At 39.1% G+C, this 21,293-nt stretch overlaps 1 protein-coding gene across 4 annotated transcripts in view; it reads left to right on the forward strand.

Moving 5' to 3' along the window:
- Positions 1-476: 476 nt before the first annotated feature.
- Positions 477-21,293, forward strand: part of LOC137869453 (mitogen-activated protein kinase kinase kinase kinase 5-like) — a 36,075-nt gene continuing 15,258 nt past the window's right edge. For 3 of the 4 annotated variants that reach the window (XM_068706853.1, XM_068706854.1, XM_068706855.1), the window contains exons 1-8: positions 477-728; positions 16,340-16,397; positions 17,927-18,017; positions 18,101-18,165; positions 19,799-19,854; positions 20,097-20,144; positions 20,619-20,661; positions 21,198-21,270. In XM_068706853.1, the coding sequence (XP_068562954.1) occupies positions 621-728; positions 16,340-16,397; positions 17,927-18,017; positions 18,101-18,165; positions 19,799-19,854; positions 20,097-20,144; positions 20,619-20,661; positions 21,198-21,270 (542 nt within the window). In that variant the 5' untranslated portion in view covers positions 477-620. Of the gene's footprint in view, positions 729-12,613; positions 12,628-16,339; positions 16,398-17,926; positions 18,018-18,100; positions 18,166-19,798; positions 19,855-20,096; positions 20,145-20,618; positions 20,662-21,197; positions 21,271-21,293 lie in introns of those variants that run through there. The other variant, XM_068706856.1, reaches the window with a different exon arrangement.

Below are 21,293 nucleotides of genomic sequence, written 5' to 3' on the forward strand. Positions count from 1 at the left end.
CAGCTCTGAGATGGTATGTAAGGAGTGGTTGGTATTTGGTTAGTCAGATAAAGGCTTCCTCTATGCTACACAAAGATCTTTCAATTGCTATTGAGAACGTCTAAACCTTTCATCCAAATCTTAACTCCTCCCACAATAGCTCTTTAAAAACTGATAACTGACACAATTTCCCTCATCTTGAAAGATCATCAAAATTCTCTTGGTATGTTGTTCCCCACAAGCCCAGAAACACAAGAACAAACACACTACTACTACACACACTGACATAAAGTGTCTCTGTCGCTGTCACATGCACACACACACCCAACAGGAAACAAAATTGTATTATGCTAAAGAGCTGTGAAACAAAAAATGTTTGAGTGAGAAGAGAGGAAGGTGTGAGAGAGGGAGGGAGGGAGTGTCAGAGGTAGGGAGGATCGATAGCAGGCTGAGACACAGAAACCGGAAGGTGAGAATGTGTGTGTGTGAGTGTGAAACGGCAGCCTAACGACACACAACAGACGGCCAAGTGTGTTTTCTGAGCCGCTCACTTCTTCTGAGAGTTTTGTCCGTTTCGTTGCCTGTGAATGTAGTGTTTGTGACATGCCTGAGGAGGAATATTAGCAACATCAAAGCACAAAATGAATTTCCAACACAGGACAGCGCTGGATATATCCACCAGGAACCCTCAGGATGATTTTGAGATCCTGCAGAGGGTCGGAGGAGGAACTTACGGGGACGTTTACAAGGTCAGAGCCTCCAGCCACTGCTTTTAAACTCCTATGCTGCTGCTGACAGAGACAGTGTTTTATTTTAAGATGAAGTAGAAATTTAAGACTGGGTAAATTCATTAGTATGAAGGGGATGCTTGCCTCAGTGACTACTGGCAAGTCAAGTGTGTCTTACTTCTGCCTACTTTACATGTTGCTCACTTATCTGTTCTTCACAGTGTACTCTACAATACACACTTCACCACTGGTGGAGGAAGTGTTCAGGTCTTTCGCTGAAGTACAAGTAGCAATACTACGGTGTAAAATATATTTAAAATGTAATGTTACAGCTGGTAAAGTTACACCATACTGCTTGGTAGTTTAATCGATAACAATACATTATCATTTATTAGTTCTAATTTTGTATTATTAATCTGAATCTGGAAAGTATCTAAAGTTCTTAAATACATGTAGTGGAGTAAAAAGTGCAATATTTACCTCCAATATGTAGTGGAGTAGAAGTATAAAGTACCATCAAAATTGTACTTAAGTACAGACCTTGAGCAGAAGTAGATATATGTTAATATGTTTTTGTCGCACTCACTGGGAATTTATGATTGAGTTTAGAAGGAAATATAGGTGTGATTGATGTTAGTTACATTGGTTGAATGCAGGAGGAAGTGGTTTTACAAGAAGCGAAAGTATTCATGTCAATAGCTGATGGTTGATTGTAGTCAAACGTCTTTAGAGTATCGTTGAGCTTCTCTTCTGGTGCTAATTTTATATTTTCACTTGTTTTAAACTATTTTAGGACCTTTAGGACAGAGTCTGTCTGTAAGATGAATCAGCTTCGATACGGCGTCATATACAGTCAGACTGATTTTCTTTATTTGTATTCTAGTCAATGTCTCTATTATTTTACTCACAGCTGGGATTTTGGATTGTCAAGGTCTCTCTTGAAAAATAGTCTTTTTATTGAACATGCAAATTAGAATGTTTAAGTTTTTTTTTATGTCACTGATCAAGTGAAAAGTGAGCTGCTGTTATGCATAAGTCTGGATGTTGAATGAAAACTGACTTTTGGGGACATTACAGACTGGCATTCATTTCCTGGAGACTTCCCCTATCCTAACCATAACCCTGTTACTTCCCTAATCCCATCCTTACACTAACCTTAAACCAAACCTTCACCCCAGTGCATTTGTCCCCATAAGAAAGGCGAGTCCCTGCAATGTGACTGTGTAAACACAAGTCCCCACAAATCATGAAAACACAAACATAGAGACATCAGTCAGTAAAACAGTGGTCACGTATTTGGTTAAAAAAATAATATTGTTTCTCTGACTGCTGCACCAAGAGTAATAATACAGCAACGCTTTAATTGTGTAATTGCGTTTATGCAGCATTTACCACACATCAAACATTCAACAGGAATATTTTATTTAATACCACTCTATTTTTGTCACCATCACAGAACATTTGTTCCTTGTTGCTGAGCACAAACATCTAGTGAACACAGTTGAAGATCGAGTGTCAAAGTTAAAATATAAATATTATATATGATTCAAATAATTTTCACATAACAAACACATCCTCATTGTTTAATAGTGCTCAGTGTTGAAGTTTAACTGAAGCCTCTGTTTGCCCATAATCAGGGATAGTAAAATGAACAGGCCACAGTGTTCTCAGGATTCTGTGGTACTTTCCACAAAGATAGTCACGCCTGAAACAATCATGTGTGGAAAAGGTGATGCAGGCTGTTAGAAATCATCAGTGTTTCCCTCCTTTCTACTGGCTGTGTTTTAGAAAGACTCAGTCAGTCACTGACCAACAGACGTCCATTCACAGAACAGTAGTGAAGAGACATGAACAACCTAACAACCAAAGTTAGGACTCATTGATGGGAGTTTAACCCTGAGCATTAGCAGTGCAAAGCCAGCAGTGTTGGAACAGTTGTACAGTACATTGGACAAGGTGACACTGTATGTAAGTATTAAAAACAAAAACACATTGAATAATGTCTTATTGTGAATTTTAGTCTGATGGATTCATGGTCCATTTGAGAAATGAATGTCTTTCTTTTTTAATTTCAAACCAAACGTTATTCAAAAGCACAAATCCAGATTTGAAATATTTAAAATTTGTGGTGACAATCTTTTTAATTATGTACTATGATACTTGTGAAACTTAACACGGTACTATCCTGGTACATTTATTGTCCTCTATTAATGAAATATCAACTCAGTACAATGCTTTAGTTTAGGTCAGAATACCTAAAAAACTAATGTTTGAATTTCCACCAGCATTAGCTCTACTGGGTCTTATGCTAATAGCATGTTAACACGATAATGCTGCTTTCCAGACAACTCGGAATTCGAAAATATCCAACCTCACACTGCTATATTTTAATTTCAGCTTTTTAATGTACGCTGAATATTGAATAAACATTGCATTAAGTAAGTTAACGACAATAGAGAGGTGAAGTCCCGCCCCTTCTGATGGACCACCATGGGAATTTACTTTGGAAAAGACCATGTACGGTAGTCAACAGCAAGAGACAAATAGTTTTTTGATCCCGTTTGAATTGTGCCATGAACTACACATATGATGTTTGCCAATTTAAAACATTCTTTTGCACATCAAGACAGTTGCATTTTGTCGGAAAACTGTTGAAGTATAATGTATATAAAGTAGACTGTGAGAATACGTAATAAGAAAGATAACACACCTGAAAGTTGCGTAATTGACGTCTCTATATGAAGCTACGATGCATGTGTATTTCCTCTCTGGAGTTCCCACTTGTGAACTCGGGGTAGATCCGTCTACCCCGAGTTCATGAAGAAGCAGCTGTCTGACATCAAACAACAACGGAGGGGCACATTGTAAATGTAAACTAAAAGGCAACATTAAGTAAATTTGCCTGTATTTAATTAAAATAATACCTACGATAATATAGCAGAACCTGTCCTGCCTGTAAACTGATATCAATATATGTTATGGTAAGCATCTCTAAAAGTTATCTTCGCTGCACAAAAGTTATTCAGGAAAACATTAAAAATGCCCAAAAGAAAGAGGCAGCCCTGTTGAGAGTTCAATTGTGTGTAAAACAAAATTCCAACCGCCGTTTTGTCTGGAATGCAGCACATTGACACTAATGTTAACCTGCAAGCATGCACCTCGGGGCTGCTAGCATGGCTGAAGGCTTTTAGTCTCATTCATTGGATAATACCATAGACGTATATAAGAAGTGGACGTAGTCATCATGACGTCACACATTGGTTTGTGGACTACTGTTATGAAGCCTTGAGTTCGGCGATTTCGCTGTTGCCATCTTGGATTACGGCCGTCGCCATGTTGTTGTTTTCCAACCGATGAACAGAAGTTACCATATTTGGAATGCGGAGAAGTGACGTAGTGACGATGTGTACTCCCCTAAAGCATACTTCGCTTTATGATCTATTATTTGACTCTAAATGGACCATAATTTACTAAATAAACATCATGCTGTATTGAAGAATACTATGAAACTATGTTTACAATGTTTACTGAGGTAATAAATCAAGTGAGAAGTAGAGTCATTTTCTCATAGACTTCTATTCAACCAGAGGAGTCGCCCCCTGCTGATCAAGAATGCAAGTTTTAAGACACTTCCGCATCGGCTTCACTCGCCAGAACCGGAGGTTGCCGCCTGGATAATAATGTTGTTATTATCCTAAGTGCCTCTTAGACTGGTTAGTGATTATTTGAAGAAAATTTGGGGTTTGATTTAGTTACCTTACTTCAATGCTTAAAATCCCCACACTGAGCTGAGGTATTTAAGTTAAGTATTTAAATCTTAATACAGTGTTTTGTGCAGTAACAGTGAGGTCAACAATGCTGATTGTTTGCTGGTCATTGCTGATGTTACCCCCAAATCTAAATAATTAGCTGGTATTGATTTGTGGTAATTTATTATATCAGAGACATATTACAAACCAGTATGGCTGTTTTGTCAGACTGGCGGTTTGCAGCACATCTCTGGACATTTTTGACAACTTTGGTGCTTTACAGAGTCACACTACACGCTAATCTCTGCTGCGCTCAAACGGTTCCAGAGTAAATGTTGCTGATGCAAAGCAGGTTATCTGTAGAGCGAGCACACTTCCTCTAAACGGGTCAGCCAACCCTGCTGTTCTGTTTTACAGAGAGAGAGGGAGATTTGCATAGTTGTTCTTCCTCAACATATGGACACACACACACACACACACACACACACACACACACACACAGCCACTCACAGATATGATCACACATTCACTTGCACCCGAGTACATGTTTTCGCCTACGTGTGGCTACACTCAGGTCAGTCTGCAAATGCAGCGCTTTTGCATCATCAGGAGCAGTGAGAAAGTATAGGCCCTTTGCTTGTGTGTGTGTGTGTGTGTGTGTGTGACCATGAAAGAGATCAGTGGTGGAATGCAAATAAGAACAGTAACTGAAGTGCTGTACTTAAGTACAAATTTGAGGTACTTGAAAACCATGTATCGTAATGTGTTGACGTTGAAAGTTTGTAATAAATTAAGCAGTGTTCCTTTATGTGTTGAGAAAATCCTCCTACTTCTTCAGCTAAATAAACTCTTTAAAAAGCCTCTTGGATCAGCTGGAAAAATCACAAAGCTGAAAACAGGACTGTTTATCTTTTTTAGAGATACATGATTCTCACAGAACAGACGCTACAAACATAGGATTATGATAATCTTATAGAATATGATGCATTGATGTAAATTAAACTAGCCAGTATATAATGGATTTAAAACATAAGTAAAATGTAACATACACATTAATGCAACAGTGATATTAATCCAGAACCATCATACAGTATAAAATAGCAAAACACTGACGGGACGTTTTAATGCACTATCAATACTTTTAGTTTGAAAACTTTTTTTTTATTATACTATATTTATCCCATTAAGGGGGAAATTTGTCTCTGCATTTGACCCATCTCTGTATCAAGGATGGGTGTGCTGCCCATGACAGGCGCCCGGGGAGCCGCTAGGGGCACAGTGTCGTGCTCAAGGACACTTCGACTCAGAACACGTCCCAGCCAAGGATTGAACCGTCAACCCTCCAGTTACCAGACAACACTCTTAGTTGTATTTTTTTATTTTTTATTATTAAGCGGACATTTTTAACACAAGAACAAGCGAGCAGTGAACAGCTGTTTGTGTGTGTGGGGGGCATCTCTTCCTGCTGCTGCTGCTTTCTCCTGGCTCTGTTGTGTCTCAGCCAACAGTTCATTGTTGGCCTGCTCCTTTTTCAACAGTTCGTTCAGAGCTTTATTGTCTGCTTGCAAATATGTTATTTTGGATTCCCAGATCTGTTGTTTGAGGTCCTGGACTTGGTTGATCTTTTCCACCACAGTTTTGTATTCTTCCTCCCAGTCCTTATCGTTTTGGTCGAGTACAGCTTCTTTGCTGATGAGCTGGTTTTGGGACTCTGTGAGCTTCTGTGAAAGACACTCCTTCTCCTTGCATAGATGCAGGATTCTAGTGTCCTTTTGATGGATCAGATCCTCAACCTGGTTCAACTTCCACTGGTACTCAACCGGAGGAGTCTCCAAGCCCTGTTGTTCCAGGTCTTTGGTGATCTTTTTCTCCAGAGCATCGTATTTTTCCTCGAAGACCTCATTGTTCCGGGTGAGTTCAGCTTTTTTAATGATGAGCTGGACTGTGGTCTCCGTTAGCCTACGAGTCAGACCATACTTGTCCTTGCTGAGATCCAGCATTTGGATCTTTTGGTCATAGAGTTTTGCGTCATACTTTTCTTCCTGGAGTTGGAGACGTTTCTTAAGTCTCTAGACTCCTCTCCTGACACCTTTTTTTTGCTTCAACATTGTGGACCCTGCAACAGAAACTCCACTTTTCAATCTCAGATTTTGTCTTCAATGTCTCCAGGTCGTGTTTCAGATTGTTGATCTCATCGTTAGTACAAGTGAGAGCCAGTTCCAAAGGATGCACTTTTGGAGGAGGTGGTTCTGGACGGTCCTGGGGATTGCCAGCCTTGTCTTTCTGGATGGTTCTTATATCCATTGCACTGTCTGTTGTAGACTGTGGTGGTACGTTGTGGACTGTGATTTGGCGTGGTTGAACTTTTCTATCCATGGCACTGTCTGTAGATGGCTGTGGTGTCTGTAAAAGACTGTGTTGGTCTGCTGTAGACTGAAACTCTTTTGTGGACTGTGATTTGGTGTGGTTGATTTTTCCTTACATCCATTGCACTACATTTTTTTTACAGACATTACATTGTCTGTAAAAAGCTGGTCGTGTCTGTAAAAAGATTTAAAGTGTAATTTTTTTTAGGAACATTTTGCAGATAATATTTAGACTTTTACTGGTACTGGAGTATTTCACAGTGTGGTATTAGTACTTTTACTTAAAGGGAACATGTGCATTTTCAGGTTCATATGTATTTTGGGTTTCTACCAGAACTTATGTAATGTGTTCAAAAAACACAAACTGAAATGCTCTGTTGTTGTGCCTGTCTTCTAAGCACCCCTCCTGAAAAATAGCTCAATCTGCTGCAATTGGCTTGTGAGCAAAATATGGTGCAAGTTTGCAAAGGTAGTTCTCGAGCTGTGGGTGGAGATGCTCAGATCGTGGTGGTATATTCTAATGAGCTCGGTGTGGCATATGAGGGGGAGCCAAATCAGAAAAAATCTGGCGTGTTGAATCACATTTGTTTGTGATCTCGGCAGTCCACAAGATACTGAAGGGGTTATCTTATTTGTAGGTTGGTAGCTGCTCCAGATACAAAATGCTCCTTACAAGGATCAGTCGGAGTAGACAGTCAGAGAGAAGGAATTAGTCAAATTTGTTAAGTACAACTGCATTTTTCAAAAGCATTTTTGTTTTTGTTTTTTTAGTGTTTGGTTCATCCTAATCATGTGATTTGAGCTACGGTGGCTTTAACTACTCAGGTGTGTTTGTGAAAAAATGGGAGTTAAATTGCATTTTGCTATGTGTGTAAGAAGCAAAAGGAAAGGAGTTACTATTTAAAAAGATCAAGATCAAAAAATGCCCAAACTTTTATACCTCTTTAACACAACATTATACGAAACGTTAAGACATTTTAAAAATAATCAAGACATTGTATATCACAGAAAAAGTGAAAATAGAAGCAACTGTACTTCAACTAGTTCATGATTATGTTTGTTTTCATTTGACTAAGTGAAGAGACATCAACATGTAGCACACATGGTGGCATGCAAACAAACAACATTTTCTGCCTCACACGCCCTCCCTGTCTCCCTGTCATGTGCTGGATACAGTATCTGGTTTTACCTGTTGAACAGCAACACACAGCAAAGGGTGCCTGTGCAGTAACCAATACTATCGAAGCATTGTTTGTTGAATGGAGTGCAGTTTGGTCATTTGATAGGTCTATCATATCCAGCCAAGCAATTAACATTATGGATGTACTTACAAAGAGGAATTGACAGCTCTGGCCGGAGGCATTGTGTTTTCGGGTTCTCTGTTCTCTGTTTTCTGGTCCATTCTCGTGAACGCTATATCTCACGAACGCCGGGAGGAGATTTCTTCAAATTTGGCACAAATGTCCACTGGCACTCAAGTATAAACTGATCCGAATTTTGTGGGCAAAGGTCACTGTGACTTCACAAAACAAAACAAAACCTTATTTGGCCATAACTCAACAATGTACATGCTAATTATGACAATTTCACACAAATGTCTAATAGGATACAATGATGAAGTGATGATTTTGGAAAAACATGGATGTGAACTGCTACTTGACTGGTTGGTGGAGGACTACAACCACGATTCTTTCACAAAATAAGCCCAACTGTATGTAAATGTAAGAAATAGCCTGACCACAACTTCAAAGCAAACTGTGAAACTTGTGAATGGCCAGTATGCACAATAGAGAACTCTTTCATAGTTTATACAGAGTTGCTGAGATCAAAACAAAAAAACAAAGACCATCACCCAGTACACCGCTGTTCGTGTTCCGTGTGAAACCAAGTCATTGACGTTTGTAATGTAAGTTCCTTAGAACATAGTTATTTTACACAACAAAGCACTTATTTTAACCCAAACAACAATCTTTTCCTAAGCCTTTACAAGTAGTTTTTTTGCATAAGTAAACGTTAACACTAAGTGAACCTATATTGGAAGTTTATTTTGAAAAGAGACTGTAAGCATGTAATTAGCGGAAACTGTACATGTTCTGTGAACACGGAAGTTTATTTTGAAAATAAACTATTCATTTAACAAGTGGAAACACACCGCCCCCGAGCCCCAATTAGTGATTTACTAATAACCTATTATTTATTTCAGGAACCAAAAATACAGGAAAATACACACTTTCTTTTTTTGCTAGGGTTTACTATGTTCATGCTAATTAATTAATTATTACAATTCAGTATTCCAGTAGCATGTAGCCCAACTAGGTGCTTCTCAGCTTGAGGACAGCTAATTTCCACGGGACCACATTTGCATCCTTTAATAGTGCAAACTGAATTATTATTGTAGTTATCAAAAATGTTCTGAGGGAACCAGGAATGTCTGTACAAAATCTCATGACAATCCATCCAATAGTTATAATGCAATAATATAATTTGACAAAAACAAAACTCATGGTGGCACGAGATGAAAATTATCTGGGGACTGTGAAAGTCTGTACAAAATTCCATGGCAATCCATCTAATAGTTGTTGACATATTTTAGTCTGGACCAAAGTGGTTGACCTACCGATAGACCAACATCGCCACCCCAAGAGCCTGGCTAAAAACGACCTAAAAGTTATGCAATGTCAGCTGATAAATAAACTGCCTTTTTCCTCTCGGGTGCTGCTCAATGACCCTGAATGCATCACTGTGGTCAGTGGTTAGTTACAGAGACGCACACATGTCTAACACAAAAGGCGTCTTTCATCTTTTTAAAAACAGACTTCTGAGAGCTTCCTGATGGCTAAATGGGCAAACCTTTATATCATGTGTTCATCATTTTATTTATCATCCTACATCTTCTTCAGTCATTTTCGACTTATATATGAATCAAGGTCATGACCCACAGGAGCCCTGTGTCCTTGAGCAAACGACTCACAGTAGCATCACTCTCTAAGATAAAATAACATCCACTAAATGGCATCATTGCCCTGATGCATTGTGCTTTAACCCTGCCGTGCTCTTGAACCAGTTAATAAAAACACAAACATTTGGCATATTTGATCACAAGCAGATGATCACTTTTTGTCACTTTTTTGATGTGTTCAACAAAGTCTTGTCGGTTGCACCTATTTTGAGGACTCAGACTTGACCGAACTGACTGAAACTCTGCATCTGATCATATCAGGGTGTTCCTCCTTCTTACAGTAAAAGCCTGAGTCTCCTTATCAGATGCGGCTTGTGCTACTAGGCTGCTGTTGGAGTTGCTGTTCGACACGTTGCAACTCTGGTTTCAGGCCTCACAGATGCTGTGGGCTGCACCTGTGTTTTGTGTGTGCAACCTCAGAGGCGAAAGAAAATGAAGAAGTGAGATAAAAGAGCAGCGGACTACATGCAGAACCTGCCTGCAGAGTTGACTTAACTGTGTCAGGTTTCTGCTGAAACGGTGTGTTTTCCTATTAGCGTGTTTGTGTGTGCGTGTGTGTGTGTGTGTGTGTGTGTGTGTGTGTGTGTGTGTGTGTGTGTGCTTGCACATGTGTGTTTGACATGTGCTTGAATTTATGGTTGGTGTTGATTTATCTTTAACACAAAAATGAGGAAGAGAGATCATTTATGATGCCAAGAAAATCAAACTAATTGCAAACACCATGTGTGTGTTCATGGCAGAGCATATGCTTTAGTTGTACTTGTGTTGTGAGATAAAAATGTATTAAAGGAATAATCTCATTTAAAGTAAACCCGCAGTCAAATGAATAATGGATTATCAATTTAATATCTGTGTGCCGGTGTGTTTAGCTTTGCTACAAATCAATGATTGGATGTGCCTTTACTTTAGCTAAAATACAAAGCTGAATTGTCCGTGGTGTAAAAGAAGAAACAGTGATGAGATTTCTTGTGTGGAAAGTTATCTGGTGTCTGTCGTCAGTCAATCACTTTCTCCCTGTGACCTTTTGTATCAAGAGGTCACATCTTAGTGATGTATTGTTAAAGGAAGCAAGCAAGGTCCACTTCTCCATTAGACACTACTGAAACTACTGTCTCTCAACTATTACCCCGTCCAATCAGAACAAACATCAGCCTCGCTCAACTACTACCCCGTCCAATCAGAGCAAACATCAGCCTCGCTCAACTACTACCCCATCCAATCAGAGCAAACATCAGCCTCGCTCAACGACTGCCCCATCCAATCAGCACAAACATCAGCCTCGCTCAACTATTACCCCGTCAAATCAGAACAAACATCAGCCTCGCTCAACTACTACCCCATCCAATCAGCACAAACATCAGCCTCGCTCAACTATTACCCCGTCAAATCAGAACAAACATCAGCCTCACTCAACTACTCTCCCGTCCAATCAGCACAAACATCAGCCTCACTCAACTACTCTCCCGTCCAATCAGCACAAACATCAGCCTCGCTCAACATTTGCATCGTACAATCAGGACAAACATCTGGGGATCAATAAAGGTTTATCTAATCTTATCTCCTTTCTTGTTGGGGTGGATTGTAGGCATGATCAAACCTTTTATTGTCAACAAAAGTATCATGATACTACTTATTATCTTGTTGTGTGTGTGTGTGTGTGTGTGTGTGTGTGTGTGTGTGTGTGTGTGCGTGTGCGTGTGTGTTGTCACAGAGGTCAGTAAAAGTAAAGACCCCTGAAACTAGAAAACGTACACTTAAAGATGGAAATGTCGCTGCGGCTTCCGCTGTGACGTCCAGCTTGTGCGTGTGTGTGTTTGGTTGTTTACTTGTGGGACGTCTTTCCTCTCAGTGACCTCTCTGATGTCACACACACACACACACACACACCGATACATTAACACACACTCCTTTCAATTGAGTGGAGTTTCCATCGTCATTGTTGCTTTCACTATCTTACCCCTCAACTGCGAAACGCTTTTTGTTTGTCTCGACTGTACTCCACATGTGAGTACACAGCTTCTGGTGCTTCCCAGAAGAAATTGTATAACTGCTATGAACCAACCAAAAATGTTGTGTAGCAAGGTACTTTACTGGTATACATGTAATCTGCTCTCTGACTATAAACATGACTGAACTTCCTGGGAAACACATTTCCCAGAAGACATCAGACTGTTACTTGAGTCCTGTGCAGATTACAGCCTCTGGTGATCTTCAATTACTCACAGAAAACACCTCTTTCTGTCAACACTGTTTCATGAACCTTTTTGAAGATGAACATTTCTTTGTGTTTTGAGGGCAGCTCACATACAGTACTGTACGTCGAGTGTGACTCTCACTGTGGACAGCTGTTTCAAGCCGAGCGTACGCAAAGAACTGTATACAAAGCATACAAGTGAGAAAATGGAGCTAATAAGCCAAATATTTTTGTCAGGTGTTGTTGTACAAATATAATTGAGTTTACTTGAGCTGGCCAGAAACAACCAAAACCAAACCAAAAACAACTCTGATGGGACTTTAATGTTGCTCTGTGTCTGCTGTGTTATTAGATAACTGCTTGCTAAAACCTTAGCATTTCTGGTCAACAATTGCTTAATGCAGCTTTACATTCGGGCAGGTAAAGCAACTTTGGTCAGGTTCACGGTTAAAGCGACAGTGTGTGGGATTTAGTGCCATCTATCGGTGTGGTTGCAGATCAAATTGCTATCAACTGAATCCTCCCCTTTCCAAGATTTGACTGAAGTCAGTTGGCGCCTGGCGATACCACGGTTTGGCACCCTGTGGCTCAAGTTACCGCAGTTTCACAAGCGTGTAGAGAACTACAGTGGCCTTCAGGATACGTAAAAAAAGTGAGTCAGTGTTTGGTTTGTCGTTGTCTGGGCTCATACTATTAAGTATGCCAAAAAAATATTTTGTATGTCCCAAAACATAGTATGTCAAATGCAGTATGCCAAAAATACCCGGAAGTTCTACTACCATCGTTAGCATTTTGCAGTATGCAAGCCAGGATGCTTTTCTGTCTATTGTGACCCAAAATCCTTTGTGTAGTGAATAAATGAGCAAGAGAGTCAAAGTACAAGGAAAAAAATTAGGAGGATGTAGTATGCCCCACTGGAATGCATGCCTCATGAAACAGTATGTATTTAGTAAAGGCAGCTGCAGTATGAACTAAAAGATTTTGGAACGCAGCTGTTCCTCTACCAGTTCGTCAAATTGCCAATTTCCTGATGCCTTTCCCTGATGTTTTTGAGTTTGGGATTATTCAGGCCAGTATTGAAAACTGGACTGAATTATTGGCCAGTTTTTAATAGAAGCTAACAGTGCTGACAGAGCTAACAGTGTTAGGACTTCTTCAGTCAAAAGTAGTTCCAGTGAAAACTGTCCACAGTGAGGTCAGCATATTAACCTGATTCTTTCTATAAGGACACATTGATGAATGTAATATATGAAAGCCATGGGCACAACAAACCAAAGTGGAGGGAATCTCAAACCAATCTACCCCGCATGCCTAAATACCACGAGAGGAAAGTGTTGCATGTAACTGACCCTTTAAGGTTAGTTAGTGGAACGGTAGCGTTAGCTGTTACTTAATTAGGAAATTGTAGTGTATTACAATTACCATAATCATGATCTTTTTATAATGCATTTTGATGTGATTTTGAAGTTACTCTAAGTGGTCATTGTTGGCTTTGAGTAAAGTGAAAATTAATTTCAAAATGTCTTGTGTGTTCTTGCATAAATTTAATATATTTTTTCCTTTACTTAAAACAAACAATGACCACTCAGAGAAACTTATAATCACACTATAATGCATTATAACAGTGATAATAAAGCATTATGTTCCTTGCAAAACATAAAAAGTCAGTGCATGACCAGCAGTTATTAAGTTATATGATCGTTGACCTTATAAATCATTGTTAAAGGCTTCATAATGTGTTATGATTATTGTTATGAAGCATTATTTATGAGTGCTTATAACTAAAATGACCCAGCGCTACAGGTATTAAATTTATGTTTATAACGTGTTAAGAGTTCCTGAGAGTTCCCTAACAATAAATTCTTATTTTATATATATATATATATATATATACAGTGGGTATGGAAAGTATTCAGACCCCTTTAAATTTTTCACTCTTTGTTTCATTGCAGCCATTTGCTAAAATCGAAAAAGTTAATTTTATTTCTCATTCATGTACACTCAGCACCCCATCTTGACAGAAAAAAACAGAAATGTAGAAATTTTTGCAAATTCATTAAAAAAGAAAAACTGAAATATCACATGGTCATAAGTATTCAAACCCTTTGCTCAGTATTGAGTAGAAGCACCCTTTTGAGCTAGTACAGCCATGAGTCTTCTTGGGAATGATGCAACAAGTTTTTCACACCTGGATTTGGGGATCCTCTGCCATTCTTCCTTGCAGATCCTCTCCAGTTCCGTCAGGTTGGATGGTGAACGTTGGTGGACAGCCATTTTCAGGTCTCTCCAGAGATGCTTAATTGGGTTTAGGTCAGGGCTCTGGCTGGGCCAGTCAAGAATGGTCACAGAGTTGTTCCGAAGCCACTCCTTTGTTATTTTAGCTGTGTGCTTAGGGTCATTGTCTTGTTGGAAGGTGAACCTTCGGCCCAGTCTGAGGTCCTGAGCACTCTGGAAGAGGTTTTCTTCCAGGCTATCTCTGTACTTGGCCGCATTCATCTTTCCTTCAATTGCAACCAGTCGTCCTGTCCCTGCAGCTGAAAAATGCCCACACTCCCATAGCATGATGCTGCCACCACCATGTTTCACTGTTGGGATTGTATTGGGCAGGTGATGAGCAGTGCCTGGTTTTCTCCACACATACCGCTTAGAATTAACGCCAAAAAGTTCAATCTTCGTCTCATCAGACCAGAGAATCTTATTTCTCATAGTCTGGGAGTCCTTCATGTGTTTTTTGGCAAACTCTATGCGGGCTTTCATATGTCTTGCACTGAGGAGAGGCTTCCGTCGGGCCACTCTGCCATAAAGCCCCGACTGGCGGAGGGCTGCAGTGATAGTTGACTTTGTGGAACTTTCTCCCATCTCCCTACTGCATCTCTGGAGCTCAGCCACAGTGATCTTTGGGTTCTTCTTTACCTCTCTCACCAAGGCTCTTCTCCCACGATTGCTCAGTTTGGCTGGACGACCAGGTCTAGGAAGAGTTCTGGTCGTCCCAAACTTCTTCCATTTAAGGATTATGGCGGCCACTGTGCTCTTAGGAACCTTGAGCGCTGCAGAAATTCTTTTGTAACCTTGGCCAGATCTGTGCCTTGCCACAATTCTGTCTCTGAGCTCCTTGGGCAGTTCCTTCGACCTCATGATTCTCATTTGCTCTGACATGCACTGTGAGCTGTAAGGTCTTATATAGACAGGTGTGTGCCTTTCCTAATCAAGTCCAATCAGTTTATTTAAACACAGCTGGACTCCAATGAAGGAGTAGAACCATCTCAAGGAGGATCAGAAGAAATGGACAGCATGTGAGTTAAATATGAGTGTCACAGCAAAGGGTCTGAATACTTATGACCATGTGATATTTCAGTTTTTCTTTTTGAATAAATTTGCAAAAAATTCTACATTTCTGTTTTTTTCTGTCAAGATGGGGTGCTGAGTGTACATTAATGAGAAATAAAATGAACTTTTTCGATTTTAGCAAATGGCTGCAATGAAACAAAGTGAAAAATGTAAAGGGGTCTGAATACTTTCCGTACCCACTGTATATATATGTATATAGTATATGAATTACCCTTGTAAAAGAGACCTTTTTTAATCACAATGGTCCTCTGGCCTAATAACATCATCTGGAGGACAATACAGTGGTCCAGTTGCTGCTTGGACCCATTTAAACTATATTTCTATGTGTAGGAAGTTCTTTTTGTGGTTTCTGTTTATGAATAGTGCAAATAAGCAAAGAGAAGTGCGACCATTTTCTGATATCACACTTTTAAAGGTCAATGTGTGTGTATATGTTTGTCTGCTGTGTGTGTGTGTGTGTGTGTGTGTGTGTGTGTGTGTGTGTGATTAAAATGTTGTGTGTGTGAGTATTTGTGTGCCTGTAATGCCACAGAGTGGTGTTTCACTCTACTGATCTGGACAGAAAACATGCAAATGAAGCTCTGCTGGTGCTCAACACTTTACAAAGTGCTGTCGTCACATGACTAAATGTGGAATATAAGTACTTTTATTCAAGCACTGTACTTAGAGGTACTTTAACTTGAGTATTTCAATTTTTTGCTACTTTATACTTTTACTTCACGACATTTTGGAAGCAAATGTACATTTTACACCGCATTTATTTGGATAACTTTAGTTACTTTGCACATTCTGATTCAAAATATAGAATATAAATCAACTAATAAAATGATTATGAGTATTATTATACATTAAGCTACCAAGCAAGTAAAGTACTTAAAATGACTCCACCTTTACCGGCTGCAACATTAACGTCAAGAACCGATAATTATAATCATTCTGAAATGGGCCAACTGCCAATGACTGACTGTTGCAGAGTAAAAATAATAGTCTGTATATGTTTCTTTTTGTGTGTTCAGTCCCGTAACAAGCAGAGCGGAGAGCTGGCAGCCATCAAGGTCATCAAGATGGAAGCAGGTGAGAAGTTTCATTTAAATGTTTGTGCACCTGGACAAAGGTAATGAGCATATTTCCAACACATTCATCAGCATTAGTTACATAGCAGACTTTTGCACACAAAACATATGAAAATGTATGTGATATGAAGTTTAGTTCTAAAAAGTACAGCTGAAACGATTAGTTGACAGAAAAGCAATTATTTAAATGATGTATTTATTTTAATGTAAAAATATTTCAGCACTCCAGATTTTCTGCTTTTTCTTTTAATAATGTTAATAATGTGAATGTATTATTAATGATGTTGAGGTTTGGACTAAACAAATATAGTGAAGGTAATACTTTGGGCTCTGGGTCATTGTGATGTGATTTTTCACTATTTTCTTAGGTTTTACAGACCAAACAATTAAAGAAGAAAATAATCAGCAGATTTGACCGTAATTAAAAGAATCAATAGTTAAAGCTCAAAATAAGCTCCAGCTCAACCAGCTACAACAGTAAAACCCTGCTTTTACATTAATGCATGAGTAATAATAAACTAATGATATAATATATAATACTAGAACAGTCACTGGAACATTTTTATATTATTAATAAATTAAGGACAACTTCCTGCTTATAGTATGTGGTACTTGTTTCAGGGATTTTAAAAATGCATTGATGGAGAAGTAGTAATATGTGAGCGGAGATGCATCTGTCAGTATTCATGGTGACAGGAAGAATAGTCAGATTCTTTAGTAAGTAAAAGTGCTAATACCACACTGTGACAATACTCCACTACAAGTAAAAGTCCTGTATACAAAACCTTACCAAAGTAAAAGTGTGTTTCAGCAAAATACACTTAAAGTACTTAAAGTGAAGGTATTGATAGTGCAGTAAATGTTCCCTGTCAGTGTATGTATGATTTTTCTGGATTTATATAACTGCTGCATTAATGTGTATGTTGCATTTTACTGCTGTAGATGTTTTAAACTCCTTTATATCCTGTTGGTTAGTTTAATCTACATCAATATATATATTCTATAAAATCATCATATGTTTGATAAGGAAGAAGAGAAAAAACTTTAATCTGTCGCTGTCAGACAAATGTAATGCAATATTTACCTCTGAGATGTAGAAAAGTAGAAAAGTAACCTAAAATGGAACCACTCAAGTAAAGTACTTTGAATGTGTACTTAAGTACAGTCATTGAGTGAATGTACTGAGATATACTCCATCACTGCATCAGTGATAATTGAAGCGCCTGATTATCCATTAGCCTCTTATACTGTGAGCTGTTCAGAGGTCTTACCATGCTAAATTGCTAACTGGTCAGCATTACTTCATTATGAATAAAAACATAAATATCAGCAGCTGGTGCTCTATCTGTACACGTTATATTTATTTAGCAGGCACTTTTGTCCAAAGTTACCTTCACTTGGTCGCACAACCAGCTAATAGCATGTTAGCATGCTAGCATGTAGCGTGTACAGCCACCGACTGTGTTCGTATGTAATGTGATGAAAGTAATACATATCTTATCCTCTCTCTCTCTCTGTCTGGTTCCACAGATGATGATTTTTCTGTCATCCAGCAGGAGATCGTCATAGTGAAGAGCTGCAAACACCCCAACATAGTGGCTTATTACGGCAGCTACATACGGTGAGCTGTGTGTCTGTCTGTGCTCCCGCTCGCTCTCTTCATCAGTCTCACGTACACTTGATTCACTCGTCTTCTGTCTGCAGAGATAATAAACTGTGGATCTGTATGGAGTTCTGTGGAGGAGGCTCCCTGCAGGATATCTACCATGGTGAGTGTGTGTGTGTGTGTATGACTATTTGAAACTGCCTCTATGAGTTTATTTTATATTATTACAATTTGTAGGTACTTCTACCTTACTTAGTATTTTGTGCAACTTTCAATTTCTACTTCACAACAGATGAGAGAAAATATTGTACTTTTTACCCCACTATATTTGTTCAATACTTTTACTTTGTTACTAGATTAATAATTCAAGATATAATCAACAAATAAATTAATTTCAATTTGAAAATGAGATAAGATAAGGTGGGGGGTGGGTAATAAAAATGACTGATCATCTTTATTGTCTATTTTATTTATTTGTACACAACAAATTCCCTCAGGATGGATAAAGTTCTATCTTATAAAGCATTATAGTCACCACTGTAACCGTACCAGAGGCGGAGTCAAGCGTTATAAACACTCAGGGCTCAGTGTGGACCTACAGGGGTGCATCCTCCCCCGGGGGCCGAGTTTTTCCCCTATTTTCAGCATCTATATACACTATTTTTCAAGCTATTTGAAATAATAGAATGATTAAAATGAATTTGGTAAAAACACGATAGTTAATTCCTACATTCTATTTTGTATCTAATTGTACGCCATCATTCTGAAACCATAACAGAAAAAATGTTGAGGGTGACTCATTTTCACTCCTGCCACCACTTTGAAGTTACATTACATACGTAGGTAGGGTAGGAAATTGGGGTAAACAGCATTACTAAACTTGAAACCCACTATCGTTATAGTACGCTAGAGTAGAGTTTACAGAATTAATGTTTTAGAAAATGGTGGGTTGCGAGTGAGTCACTGCCCCAGTTCAAGTGTCTCAGGTTCAAAGGCAAAGCTCTCGATTTACCAGTCCATCTACGTTCTAACCAGTGTGTGAAACATAGACCCTTTGATTGACCCCCTGAAAGCCTCAATTGCAAAAGTTGGGGGGGGGGCTCTAAAATCATAAGACAATTATTTGTAATTTGCAATTGTCACTAAAATGTCTTTGATGGACGGGAATCTCCTGTTGAAAATGGCCAGCTGAGGTGGTTCAACATCTGATCCGGATGCCTCTTGGAGGCCTCCCTTTAGAGGTTTTCCAGGCACCTCCAACTGGTAAAAGGGCCCCGGGGTTACCCGTGGGGATTAACCAGAAAGGGCTGGAAAAAGTTTCTGGGGAGAGGGAGGTCTGGAACACCCTGCTGCCCCGCGACCCCGGCCCCGTATAAGAAAGATAATGGATGGATGGAGCCCCAGAAGCCACGCCCCCACTTCGCCCCTGAGGGACAGTGTGAAAACACAGTTTAATATGAGGAATTAACAATGCAGTGGACACTTAAAACACACAGTGCAGGTGCAATAATGTTGTTAGATCAGGATGTTTAGATAATTTGGTCATACTGGACATTATTCACTGTGGAGTAGCTAAAGGGTTATAGGTTAGCCTCTCTAGAGTAAAATGTTTTCACATCCAAATTTACAAAAGTGAGAAATACTCCTTTTAGTCTGAATTAAAACTTTGCAGTCCTCAGTTCTGATAAGCTAAACAAAATTCAAGTCAGCCTGTAAATAAACATTACGAAGCCTTTATAATGAACCTTGTTCATGTACTGCACTGTCCATTATTACAAGTAAATTGTGTCCCACAGGGACTGGTCCTCTGGCTGAGCCACAGATCGCCTACATCTGCAGGGAGATGCTGCAGGTAAAGTCACACTTTTTAAATTATTAACTGGAGTTTTATTCTTAATAATCTGATACTGTTGATAGTCATTTTTTTGTTTGCTCTCTATGACTGTGAAATAGGTGAAATTAATAAGTAAAAGCTTTTATTTTGGTGAAAAATTCAGTTTTCAGTTTGGATGCTCACTGTGTGTGTGTGTGTGTGTGTGTGTGTGTGTGTGTGTGTGTGTGTGTGTGTGTGTGTGTGTGTGTGTGTGAGACCAGGGTCTGGACTACCTGCATGCACAGAAGAAAATCCACAGAGACATCAAGGTGACTTTTATTTTGTTAACTCTTACATTTTTTGTGGTAAACACATGTTAGACTACAGTCGATTCAAAGTGCAGCTGAGATTAAGATGGAAACAAGACTTCGTAATCGATTATGCATCCACCTGTATGTGTTCCTAAATACTAAACTAATCCTTATGTTTGTAATTGAACCAGCTTTTGCTGTATTATCCTCTATCTTAAAAATCCTGTTTTTCTTAAGTAATGTTTTAAATGCAGGACTTTTACTTTTACTTAAGTAAAGAATCTGATTACTTCTGACGTACTGAAGGCAGCAGATGATGAAGAGAAGCACACTCCAGCAATCAGCCCATCACATGGACCTTTATTGTACTCTCAGAGTCAACAGGCTTTCCATCCTGTGTGGGTTCAGTAAAAGATCACTGAGTGGGTAATGATAAGATGTTTGTCTGGTCGTGTCTCTGTTGATGTTTCTCTTGCCCTCTTTTGCATCTAGGGTGCCAACATCCTCCTCAACGACCAGGGCGAGGTCAGACTGGGTAGGTGGATGTTTGCAACCTTTTGCTCTGCGCTGCACCGGTGTGGTTAAGATGAGTCACTATATAGCTGCTATAGCTGATTGACACATTTACGCTGTCTCGTTTGGGTGTTCGTTAAAGCCTTAAAATGGGTTTCCCGCTAGTTGACAATTTAATTTGTGGTGGTTGGAATCCAACATTTGATATTCGGCTGCTAAATGTTTCATTCACAAGCAAAAGGTATTTCCTGATGTGATTCCCCCATGAATACAACACTTTTACAATTTAATCCAGATTGGGAGGAATAATCTTGTTGGGTATTCCCGCATGCATTGAAAACACAACCATTAATACAAATAAAAAAATAAAAAATGACCTTCCTTTACTTTTTTGGAGAAATAAAAGTGGGTTTATGCACTTGAGACTTGAGTCAACTCCTTTGGAACTCTATAAGAAATATAATAAATACAGAAACAGAAACCTGTCTTGATTTTTTTGTAAAATTGAATGAGAGGATATTCTGTTTATACTTTTTTTTTGTTCCCTCTGTTGTGTAGCTGACTTTGGGATCTCGGCTCAGATCACTGCCACTCTGGCCCGGCGGATGTCCTTCATTGGGACGCCATATTGGTGAGGTTAACACCCGGAGATCA

This window comes from Cebidichthys violaceus, unplaced genomic scaffold, assembly GCF_023349555.1.
Source record: "Cebidichthys violaceus isolate CVI_PGR_0920_01 unplaced genomic scaffold, fCebVio1.0.p SCAF_120, whole genome shotgun sequence".
In the NCBI taxonomy this organism is placed as follows: domain Eukaryota; kingdom Metazoa; phylum Chordata; class Actinopteri; order Perciformes; family Stichaeidae; genus Cebidichthys; species Cebidichthys violaceus.